Source organism: Callorhinchus milii, unplaced genomic scaffold (assembly GCF_018977255.1).
Source record: "Callorhinchus milii isolate IMCB2004 unplaced genomic scaffold, IMCB_Cmil_1.0 Scaffold3, whole genome shotgun sequence".
NCBI classification, from domain to species: Eukaryota; Metazoa; Chordata; class Chondrichthyes; order Chimaeriformes; family Callorhinchidae; genus Callorhinchus; species Callorhinchus milii.
In genome coordinates, this window is record NW_024704744.1 from 2,550,699 (window position 1) to 2,570,016 (window position 19,318).

Genomic DNA, 19,318 nt, shown 5'->3' on the forward strand with positions numbered 1-19,318 from the left:
ACTATTGTAAATTGTTGCCCTCCAGTCACTGACTCACCAATTTCCACGAACAGTGGAAATAATTTGTCCCTATTGACTCGATCAAAGACCCTCATCATTTTAAAGATCTCTATCAGGGCTTCTCATGTTGGGCATCACTTCACAATGCTGTGAAGTGTATTTTGTAGGCAAACATAATTTACCCATGACAAGCACGAAGTAAGCAACCGATTTATTCAGAGGATTGCTGGCCAGGACACCAGCAGAAAGAAATCCCCTTCTCCTTTCCAATGAGACACTGAGAAAGTAAAACCCAGAACAGTATAATTTTTTTGGTTTACTTATGTTTACTTATATTACTCACCTTTCACATTGGGAGGATGTCCCAAGGTACTGGACAATCAAGGGTTTGCAAGTGGGAGAATGGCCAAAGGCATTGTCAAAGAGTAAGATCATGAGATGGAAATACATTGTTAGATCTGTTGAGGGTCAGGTTGCAAAGGGAAATTTCAGGACAAACACCAGGAAATATTTCTTTAACTAGCGGGTAATTAACAAAAGCGCCTTCTGGAAAGGGTGGTTGAGGTCAGAACACAGGGACCGATAGAATCATAGGATTATACAGCACAGAAGGAGGCCATTTGACCCATCATGTCTGTGCCGGCTCTTTGAAAAGAGCTATCCAATTCAATCCCACTCCTACACGCTCTCCCAATGGCCCTGCAAAATTTCTCCTCATCTGTTTCTTTTAACAACTATTTTAAATCGGTGTCCTCGGGTTACCGACCCATCCACCAGTGGAAATAGTTTCTCCTTGTTTAACCTTATCAATTCCCCTCATAATTTTGAAAACTTCTATTAAGTCTCCTCTAAACTTCTCTGCTCCAAGGAGGATATTACTAGCTTCTCCAGCCTCTCCAGATAACTGAAGTCCCTCATTCCTGGTACCATCCTGGTTAGTCTCCTTTGCACCCTCCCCAATGCCTTGACATCCTTCCTAAAGTGCTGTGCCCAGAATTGAACACCATCTGTAGCTGAGGCCTAACCAGTGTTTTATAGAGGTTCATCATAACTTCCTGACTTTTGTCCATTTTTTTATGTCCATTTGCAGTCTGCTACTATCCTCCTCACTGTTTACTACTTTTCCTAGCTCAAACTTGGAGATTGTGCTCTCTATACCCATGTCTAGGTCACCTGTATGGATCAAAAACAGCAGTGGCTCCAACACTGACCCCTGGGGGACACCACTTCCCTCCAGTCAGAAAAACCACCATTCACCACCACTCTCTTCTCTCTGTATCCCAGCCAGTTCTGTATCCATGCTTCCACTGTCCCTTTAATACTGAGGGCTTCTAATTTGCTTACAAGTTCTCTCATGTGGCACTTTATCAAATGCCTTTTGAAAATCCATATAAACTACATCAACTGCACTACCTTCATCCACCCTCTCCGTTACTTCATCAAAAAACTAGTCACATTCTGCCAACTTGAGAAGGACCCGTTAATCTCTACTCTCCATTTTCTTCCTGTTAGCCACTCTCCAATCCATACAATATATTACCTTTAATTCCATGAGCTTGAATCTTATGCAATAGCCTTTTATGTGGCACCTTGTCGAATGCCTTCTGAAAATCCAAGTACACCACATCTATTGGATCCTCCTATCTATGATTTTCTAAGTACTCCACGACAACCCTAATTAAGGACTCTAGAATTTTCTCTACCACCAATGTCAGACTAACTTGTCTATAGTTCCCCATTTTTTGTCTCCCACCCTTCTTAAATTCGGCGTTACATTTGCGATCTTCCAATCAATGGGAACTATTCCAAAATCCAGGAAAGCATCCACTATCTCTGCAGCCACCTCTTCTAAAACCCTAGGATGCAGGCCACCAAGTCCAGGGGATTTATCGGTTTTTAATCCTATCAATTTCTCTAGTACTATTGCTTTACTGATGTTCATTTCTTTAAGTTCCTCACTAACATTAGCTTCCAGGTTCCCCTCTATTTTCAGTAAGTTAACCCTTCTTTTTAAGTGAAAATTTATTTTGTCCCGTATTATAGTCTCCAGAAATTTCCTCACTACTGACTTCAGGCTGTCTGTCCTGTAGTTCCTGGGTTAATCCTTCTGCCCCTTTTTGTACAGGGGAGTAATATTTGCAACCCTCCAGTCTTCTGGAACCACCCCGGTATCCAAAGAGGATTGAAAGATAGTGGCCAAAGCCTCTTTTATTTCCACCTGTACTTCCCTCAGTAGGGTGCATCCCGTCCTGACCGGGTGACTTATCTACCTTGAGCACTATCAATCTTTTTAGTACCCCTCTCAGTTTATTCTTATCTTATCCAATTTCTCTACCCTCTCCTCCGATACTCCTTGCCACCCCCATAGAGTATGCATTGGAGTAACGTTGGAGTGTAACCAGCTAAAACCGCTTAGCTGGCTATTCAGAGCACTGTCTGGCAAGTTTTTCCACTCCTTGTCAAGCTGGGACCACCCCACTCAACAGGGCTATGGCTTGCAGGGTTAACAGGAGCTGAGTGGGAAGATTGCCTACCCCTAGTCTGCCCTTCCGAATCCTGCTGACGAGCCAGGTTAACTGGTGTGCAACCAACAGTGCCCTCGAATACTTCAGACCTGCTTGGCTCAGGATTCATAACTAGCGTGGAGTCCTGTAGCTCAGTGGTTAGAGCACTCGCCTTGCAAGCGAGACACCTGGGTTCAATTCCAGGCAGAGGGCGAAACCTTGGGCAAGTTTCCTTACTCCACACACGTAATAATAATCCCTCCATAACAAGAAACTATAACAATAAATCGATCATTTTCAATCCACGACTGTTTGTGGGACATTGCTGTGCGCAATTGGCTGCCGTGTTTCGCCCACAAATATACGGTCAATTCACTTTACAGCGTATTCTGTGAAGCGCTTTGAGACGTCTAGCGTGAAAAGCGCAATATCAAATGTAAGGATTATTATTATTAAGCACGATAAGTGGAGTGAAGATATTATTTTAACAGCATGTTAGATGGAAGCGACTGGGCTGGAGTACATCGACTACGTAATGGAGTAATGGCTTCAGTCTGGACAAAAGGAACTCACTCCTCATCTTCACAATTGCTCTGCAATGGTTTACAGTGCCGGCACATAAATCCTTTGAGATTCCTTCCAACTGCGTTACTCAATGATTCCCAGCGGCTCGTTAAACTCTCGCACTTATCTGCGCAGTGCTCAGCCCTCACCCAACTGGGCACACGTTAACAAGTGCCGACAGAGACAGAGAATTCTAACCAGCATAAGGAATTGCTCATAAAACGTTACCAAATGATGCCCTTCATCCCCTTTCCTACACCCCATCTCCCCAAACTACGTTTGAGAGGCCTCACATTGGAGTGTAAAGACTGTTCAGCACCTTGGGACTTCCTCCTGACGTGAAAGACGTTCTACAAATATAATTTGTTGTTGTTGATTTCCTTATGGTATTTTACCATGTTAAGACATCTGAAAGTGCCTCACTGGGATTATTGCCAACCGTAGTGACTTTTTTTTTTGCACACGTGTGCAGTACTTTTTAAGGTGAAGTGGTCTCAGGGGTATTTCTAGGTTTGAAGCCCCATCTGATATTGACAAAGTGAAACAGATCTTCAATCGCACTGACTTCTTGGCTTCCAGAGCGCATCTGTTAGCACTCGATGGCTGTTATGAAACTTAAATGCTGTGATTAGGCATCCAGAGGCTTGTGTGCTCTGCTCATCAAACACAGTAACTAGCTTTAAATCCAGAAAGCTGCTCAGCTCCAAGAGGGGAGTAACCAGGCTGCTCCTCAGCGAGAGATGAATGAGCGGTGTGGAATTCCTAGGTAACGTATAATGTTACCGGGGATGGTACCGGGTTAAGTCTTGAAGAGGGACTTGAGAAGTTGGGGCTTTTTAAATGCTGCCACATTCACCCACACAAACAGAGTCACTACATTTTACAGTGTATCCTGTGCTCTGAGAGAACCTCCTGACGTAAAAGGCGCTGTACACGAAATGTAAGGATTATTATTTGGGAAGGTTCGAGGGGTGACCTGATAGAGGTCTTCGTGATTGTGAAAGGCTGCAATCAGGCAAACAGTGAGGGATTATCTCCCCTGATCAGAGAGTCAGCCTTGCGAGGGGCACAGGTTAAAGATCAACACGGAGAGAATTAAAGGGGGGGCAGAAACAACCTCCTCCACACACAGCGCAGCAGGAGTATGGAATTCTCTGCCTCAAACCGGAGTTGAGGCAGAGTCGGTCAATTTGTTTAAAAGGAATTGGATAGCCGAGGTCGGTCGGTAGTCCTCTCACCTCTGAATCTGGAGGCTGTGTGTTTAAGACCCACATTGGGATTTCGAATAGTAAGTCTAAGCTGACACTCCAACGCAGTACTAGGGGTGTGCTACATTGTCAGAGGTGCCGTCTTTCGGATGAGAGGTTAAATCCGAGGTCCCGCCTACCTGTTCAGGTGGAAGTGAAAGATCCCACGGTGCTATTCGAAAAGAGAAGGGACTTCCTCTCGGTGCTCCGATCAACAATCAACCTGATTAAATTGTTTGTTCACTTTGTGGGACATTACTCTATGCAAATTAGCTGCCGCATTCACCCATAAAATACACTCAAGGCATACAACAACAACAAGATTGCATTTGTAGAGCGCCTTTCACGTCGGGAGGACGTCCCAAGGCGCTGGACAGTTGGGTCGGGACCCGAGCAGAGGGGAAGTGGTCAGGGTGATGGGAGGGAAGGGAGGGAGCGAGGAAGGGGTAGACAGTCGAGAAACCCAAGCTTCACTTTATCATAGTAAATACAAGGAATATTATTAGAATATTTAAGGGCGCATGCGTGTGTGCGTGTGTGTGGAATATAAATGGATGGTTCATGTGGAGAAAATCTTTGGCGTGGACTCGACTGTTTTTGTGCTAAATTAAACATATGTTTCTATGGTTCATTGTTTGGCTGGTGATATCCTATTCTCCACAGTCTCTAAATCCTTATTCACTTCTTATACATCAGTTCTGGCTCAGTTGGTAGCACTGTCACTAATTGTGTGTGTGGTGGGGGGGGGGCAGTGGGGTCAAGACCCACTTGGTGACTTTGGCCTCACAGTCTAGCCTCACTTCAGCGCAGTAATGGGTAGGGGGAAGGGGAGCACTGAATTGTCATTGCATTGAGACGTTAAACTAAAACACCCTGTTCAGGGCGGGCTTTAAAGATCCCGTGGCACTATCGGAAAAGAAAAGGGTGCAAGTCCCGGTGGCACTTGACCGACAATTCCCCCCAAAGGTAAAACCGGTCATTCTCCTCGTGGCTGCTTGCGTGGAACTTGCTTTCCGTGCGCAGATTGACTGCCGAGCTGACCTACAAAAACAATCCCTGCAGCAATCGCTCATGAAGTTTCTCGAGAAGTTTCGACATGCTACGGTTCTGCAGAGATCCATTTTCTCTGAAGGTCCCTGAAGCCTCGTTGCTGCCAAACTGAACTCTGCACTGCCGCTTATTAACACGTCTACAGGAGTCAGTGCTCAGGGCCCAAGCTTCAAAGTGCCTGTCGTCAGGGGATTACATTGTGCTTGGCTGGCTCTGCCTGGCTCTGCTCTGACATACGCTTTAACGGCCGATTCAGACAGGCTTGCCCTTGCGGTTCTGCGGTTGCTGCCTTTGATTCGCTCTCAGTGAGTAACTAGAGCCCAACTGGCTGACGTGCCAAATGAAAAAGCTGCCTCCAAAAGCAACATTCGGCGCGCCAGTCTTGCCACTTGTTAAGACAAACCTGATGGCAGAGCCCATTGCTACCACATTGGATCACTAGGTAACGGCTCTGTGTCTTAAATATACCCTTCCCGCGCCCCCCCACCCCACCCCCACCGTATAAAACCTAACCGATTTTGCAATACGTGCAAAACAAAAGCACCCTTTACCTCAAACCCCACCTCACCCCACATCCCAGGTTTTGTTTTGCTTGACAAACTTTTTTTTTTTTGCCTGGACCTTTCCGGATCCAAGGTTCTGCCCATTTTGCTGACCTCTGGTTTTGCTGGATCCGGTTAATCAATGTTTTCCAACTGCACGTCCCGATTTGATACTAGGGGATCCAGTTTGCCGAATGTGGCATTTTAAGCTGTGCAGAAATTCCGAGCACTGAAGGAGGCCATTCAGCTCAGTGAGTCTGTGCTGGTGCATTCTGGTGCCTCTTCAGAGTCTTAAACACCTCTGTCATAGAACCGTGGAAATTTACAGCACAGGCGGAGGCCATTTGGCCCATCACGCCTGTGCTGGTTCTCTGAAAAAGCAATCGTTTCTTCCCATTCATGATAATAATAATAATAATCCTGAATTTGGTATAGCGCCTTTCACGCCAAGAGGACATCGCAAAATGTAGAATATACTGCAAAGTGCAGTGAATGTGCATTTTGTGAGAATGTTTCGTATTTTGTTTTCTCGGATATTTATTTCATTCCCTCTTGAAAGCTAATATGCATTCTGCCTGAACCCACAGTTCCAGGACAGGCATTCCAAGTCTGAAATATCACACTGTGTAAAAATATTCTCCTAACCTCTCCCTTTGGTCTTTTGGGATTGACTCGAAATCTCTTCCCTCTGGTTAGAAACTCACTGTTCCAATTATTTTGTTGGAAATAATTTCTCCTCGTTGCAGATATCAAATCGCCTCACAATTTTAAAATCCTCTTGTCAGATCTGTCTGATCTTTTGAAAATGACCCCAATTCCCTTAACTAGTCTCTGCCCAGAAGTAAAACCTCTGAAAACTAACATCAAGAGGGAATTGTCGGTCTGGCTCAGTAGGTAGCGCTCTTGCCTCTGAGTCAGAAGTTGTGAGTTCAAGACCCATGTCAGGGGTTTTGAGCTCACAGTCGAGGCTGACAACGGAATACAGTGCCAGCAGAGAGCTGCCTTGTCGGTGGTATCGTAATTTGGTTGAGATCTTGACCTGAGGTGACCTGGTGTCAAATGCAAGGATGATTATTATCATCTCACTTGCAAACCACAGGCTTCAATTAACGCAAGTAATCTCTCTGGCGGATATCCCATTCAAGATCCCATTTTCACACGAGATGCTCCCACCCACTGTAAAATTGTGAAGGCAGGGTGGTGGGGGAGGGTCGGTGGAGGTGTGGGGGGGGGGCTGATGGAATTGGAAAAATTTAATAAAGATTATCTTCTCGATCCAAGTTTAGAGAAAATGAAGCAGTGAGTTGCAGAGACCACAGCGTGACACAGAGCTGGGAATACAAGAAGCGCAAGGATTCCTAGAATTAGGAACAACAACAAAATGACATTTAGAGAGCGCCTTTCACATCTGGAGGATGTCCCAAGGCGCTGGACAGTCAGGGGTCAGGACCCGAGCACCAAGAGGGGTGGGGTAGGGGTGAGGGAAGGCAGAGAGGTGGGAGGGCAACAGAAGGCGCGATCGAAGAGAAGGGTCTTGAGGAGACAAGGGAGGAAGCGAGGCGAAGGGACCGTGGGATGGAGTTCCAGAGTGTGGCGGCTGAAAGCCCGGTCACCGATGGTAGGGCGGGTCTGGCGGGCGACATAGAGCAGGCCGGAGCCTGATGAATATAGGGAGCGGGCAGGTTGGTAGAGAGTCAGCAGGTCAGAGAGGTAGGAGGGGACAAAGCCATGGATGGCCTTAAAGGCGAGGACGAGGATCTTGAATTCGATCCTCTGGGGGATGGGGAGCCAGTGGAGTCGGGCGAGGGTGGGAGTGATGGGGTCACGGAGCCTGGTGCGTGAGAGTACACGAGCTGCAGAGTTTTGGATGATCTGCAGCTTGTGAAGGGAAGAGTTGGGAAGACCGATGAGGAGGGACTTTCCATATTCGACGTTGATGTGACGAATGTGTGGGTGAGGGTTTGGGCAGCCTGAGGGGTGAGGCAATGGCGGAGTCTGGTAATGTTGTGGAGGTGGTGGTAGGCAGTGCCGGTCATGGCGCAGATGTGGGGGAGAAAGGACAGCTCAGGGTCAAACAAGACACCCAGAGTCCTGACTGGCTTAGTGAGGTTGAGTGTGCAGCCGTGGAGGCTGATGCTGCCAGGAATTCAGTTTCCTAGGAAAGGTCAAAGAAGTTGGATTTGTTTTTCAGCCAACAAAAAACAAAGACTTTGATATCGCCTAATTAAACCTTGTACAATCATAAAGAGTGAAGAGCTTTGTTTTGGTCAGCTGGGTGGACGACACATGCGAAATCGATCACCGTGTTTAATATTACGCAAACCAGAATGAGAGTTCTACATATGTGTGGCACTTACACATGGAAATTCCCTGTGTCTGGAATGGAATGTGCACTCTCTCCAGGAGGGACGCACCCTGTTTATGTAATTCTGGAGAGCAACAGGCGCAGAACTAAGACTTGGGAACCCCAGAGTGTGCGTAGGGGTAACTGCTGGAGTTTAACCAGCTAAAACCACATAGCACTCTCCAGCAAGCCTTCCCATTGCTTCTCCAGCTAGAACCTGATGGCCTGAGGCTTGCAGGGTTAACGGAAGATGAGTGGGAGGATCCCTGCCAGTCTGGCCCATCTAAGTCTTGCCGGTGAGCTACGCTGGTTGTGCTGTCATCAGCATTGCCCTGGAGTCTCCCACTGGAGCTCTCTACTCTAATTCCATCCCCTCGCTCTTTCCCCATCATGTCTGTGCTGGTGCTCGCTCTCCTCACTGGAGCTCCTTTTCCAGAAAGTAGATGAAGCTGTCATGCCAATGAAGCCGGAATTGAGGAATTTTCAAAAACTTTGCCATCTCCAGGGAACAAAAACATTTTAATTTAAGACACTAATCACCAACATCAGGTTCTGGAGAGGAAAACTAGGGGGATTCCAGTCAGTGAGAACAGCGATTCTTCCCACTCAGCTCCTGTTAACCCCGCAAGCCAAAGCCCAAATGGATAGGGTGGTCCTAGCTGGACAAGCAGCCGGAAAGCTTGCCAGACAGTGCTGTCGAGGTCAGCTTTGCGGTTTTAGCTGGTTAGACTCCAGCAGTTTACCCCAACACACTCTGGGATGCCCAGGCCTTGCCAACCTGTGCCTACTACTTTGAGAAATTAGGTAAGATGGGTGCGTCCATCCAGGGAGAGAACGCACATTCCTTTCCAGAAACTGAATATTCCTGTGTGTGGGTGTTAAACATATGTGGAACTCTCAGTCCGGTGTAGATATTCTGGTGGCGATGGGTTTCCACATGTGTCGAACATCCAGTTGACCCAAAATAAAACGCAGCTCTCTACTGGAGAAATATCAAGATTAGGACGTTTTTGACATGTGCACAGTCTTAAGGAAGAAGTAACAGTGCCAAGAAGCTCTCTGGAGCACAGGCCCTGCCACCTCCTATCCCCGTTTATTAATAATAATAATCCTTGCATTTCACGCAGCACCTTTCATGATGGGAGAAAGGTCTCAAAGTGATTCACAGAATATACTGTAAAGTGTAGTGACTGCACTTTTCTGGACGAACGCAGCGGCCGATTTGTGCACAGCCATGCCCCGTGTCCTGTTGGCCAGGACACCGGGAAGAAATAACAGCAACAACTTGCATTTATATAGCACATATCCCGCAGTGTAGCATCTCAGAGTACTTAACAGTGGTGGAGCCTGATGCCAATAATAATAATAATAATCCTTGCATTTGATATAGCGCCTTATTATCTCTTCGAGACGTCTCAAAGCGCTTCACAGAATATACCATAAAAAGGGAAGAAGAGAAGGTGACCGCAGGCACTGTCGAAGAGGAAAATCTTCAGGCGCAATCTAAGGAATTCCCTTCTCTTTTTCGATTAGCGTTACAGATCTTTAATGGCCACCTGAACAGGCAAAGAAGGGGACCTCAGATTGACGTCTCTTGCGAATGACGGCACTTAACCTCTGCGTAGTACATCGGTCGTCTTCTCTTGGATTTCCTCCCACGAGGGAAGCAGAGGAGAACAAATATGTGAAAAGCTCGAGAGTACTGCCAAGGTTCTCGGTCCAAAGATTGATAATCTTTGTTTCAAGAAGCAGAGTTTTTCTCCCACTCTCTCACACTTTTTCTCAAGTTTTACACTTTGAAAAAATATGTGCAAGAAAGAATTTCCTCTGATCTGATTCCGGGGCTGTAATTAAAAGCAGCAGCAGCACACACATCGATCCCCTCACTGGAAAAGTCTCTCTCTCTCTCTCTCTCTTCGTTCATACTCCACATTTCTTGTTTCCGTCCATTCCAGTCGCATTTCACCCCCACCACAACCCCTTCCCCCCCCCCCCCCCCGATTCACTCCCCTTACCCCTCTCCTCCAACCCCCCAAAAAAGAATGAAAACTCCAAATAAGAAATGATATCAATCTGAATTATAATAAGAATAATCCTTGCATTTGATTTCCCTCCAAACTGATTTCCATTCTTAAAACGCACCTCTTAGACCAAGATTTCGGTCAACTTTCCCCACTCCCCTCCTCAGCACCCACTCCCAGCTCAGGTGTCCAACCAACAGTGTCAAGTCCTTTGAGACATCCTCCCGACATGCAAGGTGTCGTATAAGTGTTAATTGTATTGTGTTTCGCCTCGTCATGTTCTCGAAACGTTTCAAAACTGTGTATTTTGTAGTCAAAAAGCAGCAACCAATTTGCACACGGCAATGTCCAACCAATAAACTTGATTATTAATTTCATGTCAGCCGGGACACTGGGAAAAACTCCCTGTTCTGTTCCAACACTGCCATAGGATCTTTAGCGTCCAACCTGAACAGGCAAAAGGGGACCTTGGTTTAACATTTCATCTGAAGGACGGTACCTCCAACAATACAGAGCTACCTCCAGGACTACATTGGAGTGTCAGCCTGGACTATGTGAGCTCAAAGCACACATGATAATAATCCTTGCATTTGATATAGAGTCTTATCACATCGTTGAGTCATCTCAAAACGCTTCACAGAATATACTGTAAAGTGGATTGACTGTATTTTGTGGGCGAAATGAATATGCGCAGAATTATTTATGAAACCAGATTTCAGGGCTTTGAAAAGGAGGAACTCGAGATTACAAAGTTGAGCCCAAAATCCTCTCCAGAGAACATTACTCTCGGATCTAGATTTACTCTGATAACCTTAGCATTTTGAAACAGGACAGAATTTGGCAAATCGATGATCACTGCCTTAACTTTGAAGACGCCTCTCAGCAGTTTCTTCAAAGAAACTTAAGAATATTTTGGATTGGCATCGTCTTAGAATAGCCAGGATCGCGAGGGACCTTCTTTTTACACAAGTCTTCGATTCCATCTTAATTTTTGTTTCCCGTTTAAGTGGCCAAAAGGAGAAAAAAAAGGGACCGTGGAATCGGTTAAATACCAAGGTCGATTTTTTCCAGATTTACACATGATCTCTATCATTGTGAGACGACGACCCAAAGGAGCCTTCGGGCCCAAAGGAGATATAATTGGTTCCTGAATAAGGAACCAGACACGTTCTTGGAAGCGAAAAGGATTCAGTGTTGCTGTGTGATGAGCTACACAGATGAGTGGAATTCTTCCACTTATGTTGATTAATACCCGCGTGTTGGGCGTCCACCTGGCTCTGTCAGTCACACTCTGGCCTCCGAGTTAGAGGGGCGCAGGGCGCAGGTTCAAGCCCCCATCACCTTACTAACCTTTGCCTTGCTACACCCGCTTTCAACACCCACCTTCCGAATGATAATTATCCTTGCGTTTGATACAGCGCCTCATCACACTGTCGAGACAAAGTGCTTCTCAGGATTTCATTGTAATGTATAGTGACTGTGTAGTTACAAGCAAACACGGCAGCCAATGTGTTCACAGTAATGTCTCACAACCAGCGTGGAGTGAGTGACCAATTTTATTTGGCGGATGGTTGGGCAGGACACCAGGAGAGAGGAACTCCCTTCTTTAGCATCAACCTGAAGGGGCATTGCTCTGGAGTGGCATCCTAGACTGTGTGCGTTCAAAGTCCTAATGTAGGGGCTTGAAAGCACAACCTTCTGACTCAGAGGCGAGAGTGCAACCATCTGAGACAGGCCGACACGAGTTGGGTCAAACAGTCTGATTCAATCATTTACAGTCTGTCTTGGTTAGGGTTCAGAATAATATAGTGCATATTAAAATAAAAGCCATCAGGTCAATTGACAATCTAGGAAGAGGAAGCCTCATGTTTGTCAACCACAAACAGGCACCGAGACTGACCTTGTGGAAATTCCCGTAGAAGAGCTTCTTCACTTCGTCACTGTCAAACGTGATGGTCTGTGACTCGCCTCTCTCATCCTTGTTAAAGAATGACAGGGTCTGGCTGTTGCCTGTGGTTCAGAAGGAAAGCTAGATGAGAATTACTACCCGACTTTGTAACTTAATAATAATAATCCTTGCATTCTGATACAGCGCCTTTCACGTCGGGAGGACGTCTCAAAGCGCTTCGCGAGCTCTGTGTATTTGTTGTTGAACCATTAACAATAATATTAATAATTCTTGTATTTGATACAGCGCTATGAAACGTCTCAAAGACGTGACCAGGTGCTATTTCAAATCCAAGTTATTATTATTATTATTTTGCACGCAGCAATGTCCCACAAACAGCTGTGAAGTGAGTGACCGATTTTATTTGGAGGCCACACACTGGGAAAGAGAAGCTCCCCTCTCTTTACGAATAGCATCAGGGAATCTTTGACATCCACCTCTGAACATGGACAGACAGGACCTCGGTTTAATGTCTCATGTGAAGGGCGAGAGCGAGGACAATGAGGCCATTCCCAGCACTATACCCGAGCATCAACCTCTAGAACCCACAAACCTTCTGATCCAAAGGTGAGAGTGCTAGCGACTGAGCCAGGCTGACTCCTATGGTTACTTACCATCGACAAGCACACCGACTTCGGGTTTGTAGTCCTGGTTTGTGATCTGCCAGATAGCGAACGGTTCTGAGGTGGTTTCAGGCAGGATGCGGAACATCAGCATGATGGTGTAGGTGAGCGCCAGGCCATCCGGGTGAATATCCCTGTGTCACCAACAGAAAAAACAGAGAGACCTTTGAGATGGAGATTCATGGGCGTGAGGAGATGAAGTTGGGTGTCTGACCCATGAGGGAAGTGCTTAAGAGTATCCAAACTAGATTGAGTTCCATATATAATAATATTCCTTGCATTTGACAAAGTACATGTCATGAAACATCTCAAAGTGCTGTGACTGAGTATACTTTGTAGGCAAACGCGACAGGCAATTTTGCGCACAGCAATGTCCCACAAATATTTAGTGGATTGAGTGATTAATTTTACTTGGGGGATTGTCGGCCAGGACACCGGGAGAGAAAAACTCCCTTCTCTTTCCAAATAGTGCTGTGGAATCTTTAACATCCACTTGAACAAACAGATGGGGCCTCGGTTTAACATCTCATCCGAAGGACGGCACCTCTGACAATGCAGCACTCCCCACATCACTGCAATGGAGTATCAGTCTAATTATATGAGTTTGAAGTCCCGGGGTGGGGCTTGAGCCCACAATCTTCTGACTCAGAGGTGAGCGTGCTCTCGACTGTGCCAAGCGGACACACTTCATGTATTGCCACCGACACAAGGAACTTTCCCTGAGTCTGGAACGGAATACACACTCTCTCCCTGGATTGAATTGAATCCATAAACGTCTGACTGAGGGGGTGAGAGCACGTCGGACAAAGCCAAGCTGGGAAAACTTACACTGTGGGCTGGTTGAGGTAGGTGTCCTTGTGAAGTCTGTAAGCCACATAGCTATTGAAGGATCCGGGTTCCATGGAGACGCCTGGCAGAGAGGAAGCTTCTGTCTCCGTCAGATTGAAAGCCTCCATCATTTTGTAGCCTTGAGAGCAAAGAAATCCAGCAGGAACTTCAGTTAAGGATTTTTTTTTTCTTTGTGTTTAGAAGGAAGGGTGTGGGGAAAAAGCTGGGTGGGGGGGCAGATAACAACACTGGCACTAGCATAGGTGTTGATGGGCCAAATGGCCTCCTTCTGTGCTGCAAACTCTCTTGGGCGGGGTCAAAATTATCATAATAATAATCCTTATATTTGGCACAGCGCCTTTCGTGTTGGGAGGATCCCTCAAAGCGATGCACAGGATTTATTGCCAAGTGTGGTTTCTGTGTGCTTTGCAGATGAATGGGTAGATTTTGTCAAGCACAACTGAAAGGCCTCAATAGGGCACCAACTCTTTTATCGGGGCACTAATAAACTTTAGATCATAGGAGAGGTGAGGATTAAGAAAGCGCTTCAGGCCACTTAATCTCATCCTTCCAGGACCTACTTGCATTTACATAGCGCCCTTCACACAGGGTAGCAACTTCACTGATGGAGTGGGGAGTAACAGGCCGGAGAGCCAATGGAGACTGGTGAGTACCGGTGTGATGGGAAGTTTAGTACAGGTGAGTGTACGGGAGGAGGAGTTTTGAATCAGTTGCATTTTGTGGATAGTGGAGCTGAGGAAAACCATAAAACCAAAGAAATTCAGAGCACAGAAGGCCATTCAGCCCATCCTTCCTGTAAACTCCCTCTTCCAGTTGTTAATTGCTGCTTTGTGTAAAGAAATACTTCCTAGTGTCTATCCTGAAATTACCCCTCACACCACTCTTTCGACTGATGTGCCACATCTGAACATATTGTTCTGGGTTTAACTTTCTCAATCTCATTGAGATAATAAAGTCCCCTCTGAGACTAAGGTTTGACGGGCCTTCCTTCGGAGGTGGCCAAGTTTGCTTCTAGTCATCAGTTTTGTAGGCTGGCTCCTCCTGAGATGCTGCTTTGCTTTAGGCTCATCTGTAAACGGACAGACCTAATAGCTCCAAGGCTTCTTCAGTCGTCAGGTCTGTAATCCCACGAGACATTCTTCTAACACTTTTTCTTCCCTCACCCTCCCCGTTTCCAAGATTTTGCTTTGTGAAGAGAGTCGTGAAGAGAGGTGTGTGATGGCTTGTCAGATCTCCGCCCCTCCATCCCTTCTCCCCATCCGTAGCCTCTCTGTCCCCTTCTCCCACCCCTTCCCGGCCCCATATCTGCACTCCTCCCACCAACCCAAATTCCACCCAGTCTCAGCCTGCCGTAAAAATTGAAGGCAGCTCAGAATCATGGTAAACTCTGAATTCCATGTGGATTGCTGAAGTTGAGGTGTTATTTTCCCCCCACCAACACTTCATAAAAAAGACAGATCAAAGACTGAACCGAAGAATTTTTCCACAGTCTCACGCCACTGTAAATTTTACAGACGGAAACAGCCTCGCAGCCTAAGAGCGGGTGGAATTTCAGCGCCTCTGAGGCCACTGAAGGCCCGCACAGGCCAACTCGCTCCGTCGGAAGCCTCCAAGGGATCAATTAATAACTATATTGTTTTCAAAGAAATATATATCAAAACGACAATAGGAGGGAGTATTACCCCTGCATATTCTAGCTCCCGAGCCACAATGGAAATTCCATTATGGAGCCGGGCAGCTTTCCACCTGCTTTTATTGAAAGCATGTGTTCGAGGCGAGAGGACTGCCAAGGTCTTCGGGAATAAACAAGGGCCGAGATAGGCTCTCTTACCTGGCGTTGTGAACCCGTTGATGTAAATCAGGGGGCAAGCTGCAGAATGATGGAGAACAGACATCAATATTAATACTGTAATAAGAATAGTAATGTAATAATAATCCTTGCATTTGCTAGAGCGCCTTATCAAGCCTCCGAGACGTCTCAAAGTGCGAGAGAATTTGAAATATAATTGGAAGCGCTGAATTTATAACAAAAATAACGATAGCACTTGATCACGTTGAAGCATCTGAAAGTGTTTCACTCTAATTACTATTAAAATATAATACAATCCTTGCATTTGATTCAGGAGAATGTCACAAAGGGCTTCACAAGATGACATACTGTAAAGTGTAGTGACTGAATTCTGCAAACGAACATGGCAATCAAACTTGCACACGGGAACGCCTCACAAACAGCCATGAGGTGAGTAATCGATTCTATCTGGGGGTTGTTGGGCCAGGTCACAGAGGGACAGAAACTCGCTTCTCTTTTCAAGTAGCGTCTATGGGACTGTTAACATCTGCCTTGGTCAATCTATTATGGCTGTTTTGTGGGACGTTGCTGTGTGCAAAATGGCTGCTGCGTTTGCCTAAAAAACACAGTCATTGCACTTTACAGCAAAATCTGTGAAGCTCTTTGTGACGTGCATCCCGCAACCTGATTAATTACTAATTCACAATTGGATTCGCAGGTAATAATAATAATCCTTGCATTTGATACAGCGCTTTTCACGTCTTCTCGACGTCTCAAAGCGCTTCACAGAATAACTCGCTCCCTCCCTCCCTTTCCTCATTCAAGGCAAGTCTCAAAGCATTCATCTTTGCCCGCACTTTCGGTCACCTTTCCCCTCCCACCCCTACCCCCAGCGAGCTCTGTGAAGCGCTTTGAGACATCCTCCGATATAACCGCCGCTTTGTGTCTGTGTAAATCGTATTGGGATTTATTACTAGAGGAGGCGGTTTCACACAGAAACGTGATGAGTTGGTCTTCGATCTTAGCAAAAGCGTCAAAATCGTCCACCACGAATAAATGCTTGTCACTGGGTTTGCTCGCGATGTTCCTCAACTCTGTGAAGTCCACGTCAGCCACCCCAACCACGAACACACTGTAACCTGCGGAAACGGGAGAAAGAGAGGCATTTTAAACTCGCTCGTCAGCTGGAATTACGCTCGTCTGGTCATTTGCCCAATCCCGCCTCGCCCTTCCTCGCATCACAGCATCAAGCTGCCTTTTAAATGAGCCCCATTGTCCTGGCCTCAACCACCCTTCCTGCGACCCTGTTCCAGGTGTGATTTCCCCTCTGAATAAAGAAAAATCTTCCTGGTATCTGTCCTGAAATCACCCCAACCCTGTACCCACTTGTCCAGCCGTCTTGGTGTAGCTCTAATTTTTGTTCTGGGTTTTGCTGTCTCAATCACAGTTAGCATCTTATACAACCCAATAAGATCAATGTCCTGGCCTCAACCACTCTTTCTGGTCTCAACCACCCTTCCCCGTAGCTCCAACAGTTTCCTCAATTCATACGCTGGGGTCCCCAAGAACTTGGCTCTCACTAACCTGCGCCTAATGCTCTCCATAATTAGGTAAGCAGGATGCATCCCTCCAGGGAGAGAGAGAGTGCGCATTCCATTCCTACAATCTATCGCTGGAATTTCTGTGTGTAAGTGGGATGCATGGGATTCTCAGTTTGGTTTGGAGACTCTTAAGCAACGGTGTTGTTCATCAGCTCTGTGAAGTCCACGTCAGCCATCCCAACTACAAATACACTGTAAACTGCAGTTGTCTCCTCCAGAACCAACTCCAGGTCCCCCGATGTTCTATCAGTTGGATGAGTGCAAACTTCCTGCAGCTGAATATGAATATGAATGTGGACAAGTCTTCACTCCTGCAGATCTAAACTCCTCAACCTCACTGGGCTCTCCATGAGACTCACCAAACCGGTGCGCAACCTAGGCATCCGGTTCGACCCCCAGCTGTCCTTCCTCCCCCACATCCAGTCCCTGACCAGGACCGCCTTCTTCCACCTCTGCCACATTGCCCGCCTCCGACCGTAACTTACCCCAAATGCAGCCGAAACCCCCTTGCAAGTGTTTGTCACCTCCCTCTTGGAGTACTCCAATGCATTCCTCGCCGGTCTCCCCGGCTCCACCATTCACAAGATCATCTCATTCAAAACTCTGCCGCCTACATACTGACCCGGACCCAAACTCCGTACCCACATCTCATCGACTCTGCCCAGGCTCCACTGGCTCCCCATCACCGAACAAATTGACTTCAAGATCCTCGCACTTGTGTCTTCACTCCCTGGCACCTCCCTACCTCTCCGACTTCCTCACTCCCCAATCCACCACCCGGTGCCTCCGCTCGACTGGCACCGGCCTCCTGCTCGTCCCTTGCACCCTCCGCCCCACCATCGGAGGTCGCACTTTCAGCCACTACCCCCCCGAAACTTTGGAACACTCTCCCTCAATCCCTCCGCCTTGCCCCCTCTTTCGAGTCCCACCTGAAAACTTTCCTGTTCGACGGTGCTAACGGCCACCTCCCCCCTCTCACACTGGCTCGGAGTCAGGCTCCGCCACCGTTAAGCGCTCGGAGGGCGCTATATAAGTGCAAGTTGTTGTTGATGGGTTTCCACATGTCAGACACCCAGATGACCAAAAAAAGCATCGACTCCCCGTCCACATAAAGAAATGCCTCAATGGTATCCGTGCAGAAATTGCCACTTGCAGCCCTGACCGCGAGCACTCTTGACCTGCAGAACGGGTGCATGTGAAAGTGTCTGCTCACCGGCCTCCTGCAATGCCAGGGCTGGCTGTTTGACCTCATCCTGAGAGCGTCCATCAGTCACAACCACCAGCACCTTGGGCACGGACTTCCTCATGCCCCTCGAATGAATGAAGACCTCGTCATATAGAAACTTCAGAGCTCGACCTTGGGTTGTGCAAGGAGAGAGAATTATCAGCGTCGGCAAACACAGCATGTGACAACTGTCACATCGACCAACAATGCCCCATGTGCTAATTATCACATTGACTGATAATCCAAGTTAATAATAATCCTTGCGTTTGACATAGCGGCTTATCACGACTTCTAGACATCTCCCAGTGCTTCGCAGAATGTACTGTAAAGTGAATTTACCGTGTATTTTGTGGGCGAAATGCAGCAGCCAATCGTGCACAACAGTGTCCCACAAACAGTGGTGGATTAAGCGACCAAATTATTATTTTCATTTAATTAAATTTTGAAGGAATTGTTACGTCCGGAAAAGCGATCTGCAAATTGGCTAACAACCAGGTTCCTACTTACTGCTACGTAAACAGGGTCGCGTGGAGTAAGGAAATATGCCCAAAGTTTCGCACTGGCCCAGGAATTGAACCCAGGTCCTCTCGCATGTGAGGCGGGTGCTCTAACCAACACACTACAGGACTACTAGATGTGATAACTACCATATTACATATTAGTTGTAATAATGTCCCATGCGATATTGTCAAATCGACCAAAAATGCATCATTTATATTAACATCAACATCAACCGAGTGATCTTTAACGTCCAAAAACAAGCAGTCAGGACCCTGATTTGACGTCTCACATGAAGCACATCACCCACGGCCATCTTTGGCTCCAAGCTCCTCATCCCCCACCCCACCCCCCACAGTGCCACTGTACACCACTCCGTACCTGTCTTTGTGTTCCCGCCTTTGTAGCGGACCATTTGCAGGGCAGACAGGACATGTCCTTTGTCGGCATAAGTGTTCAGTTTGAACTCTGACTTTGCTTCGTCGCTGAATTGAACGAAGGAAATCTACAACA

At 46.9% G+C, this 19,318-nt stretch overlaps 1 protein-coding gene across 3 annotated transcripts in view; it reads right to left on the reverse strand.

Moving 5' to 3' along the window:
* The window catches only part of col12a1a (collagen, type XII, alpha 1a), a 152,836-nt gene that overhangs the window by 41,269 nt on the left and 92,249 nt on the right, over nucleotides 1–19,318 (reverse strand). For all 3 annotated transcript variants that reach the window (XM_007906341.2, XM_007906339.2, XM_007906340.2), the window contains 7 exons: nucleotides 19,187–19,310; nucleotides 18,296–18,439; nucleotides 16,456–16,620; nucleotides 15,524–15,562; nucleotides 13,672–13,810; nucleotides 12,835–12,977; nucleotides 12,173–12,282 (listed from right to left, as the gene is read on the reverse strand). In XM_007906341.2, the coding sequence (XP_007904532.2) occupies nucleotides 12,173–12,282; nucleotides 12,835–12,977; nucleotides 13,672–13,810; nucleotides 15,524–15,562; nucleotides 16,456–16,620; nucleotides 18,296–18,439; nucleotides 19,187–19,310 (864 nt within the window). The remainder of the gene's footprint in view (nucleotides 1–12,172; nucleotides 12,283–12,834; nucleotides 12,978–13,671; nucleotides 13,811–15,523; nucleotides 15,563–16,455; nucleotides 16,621–18,295; nucleotides 18,440–19,186; nucleotides 19,311–19,318) is intronic.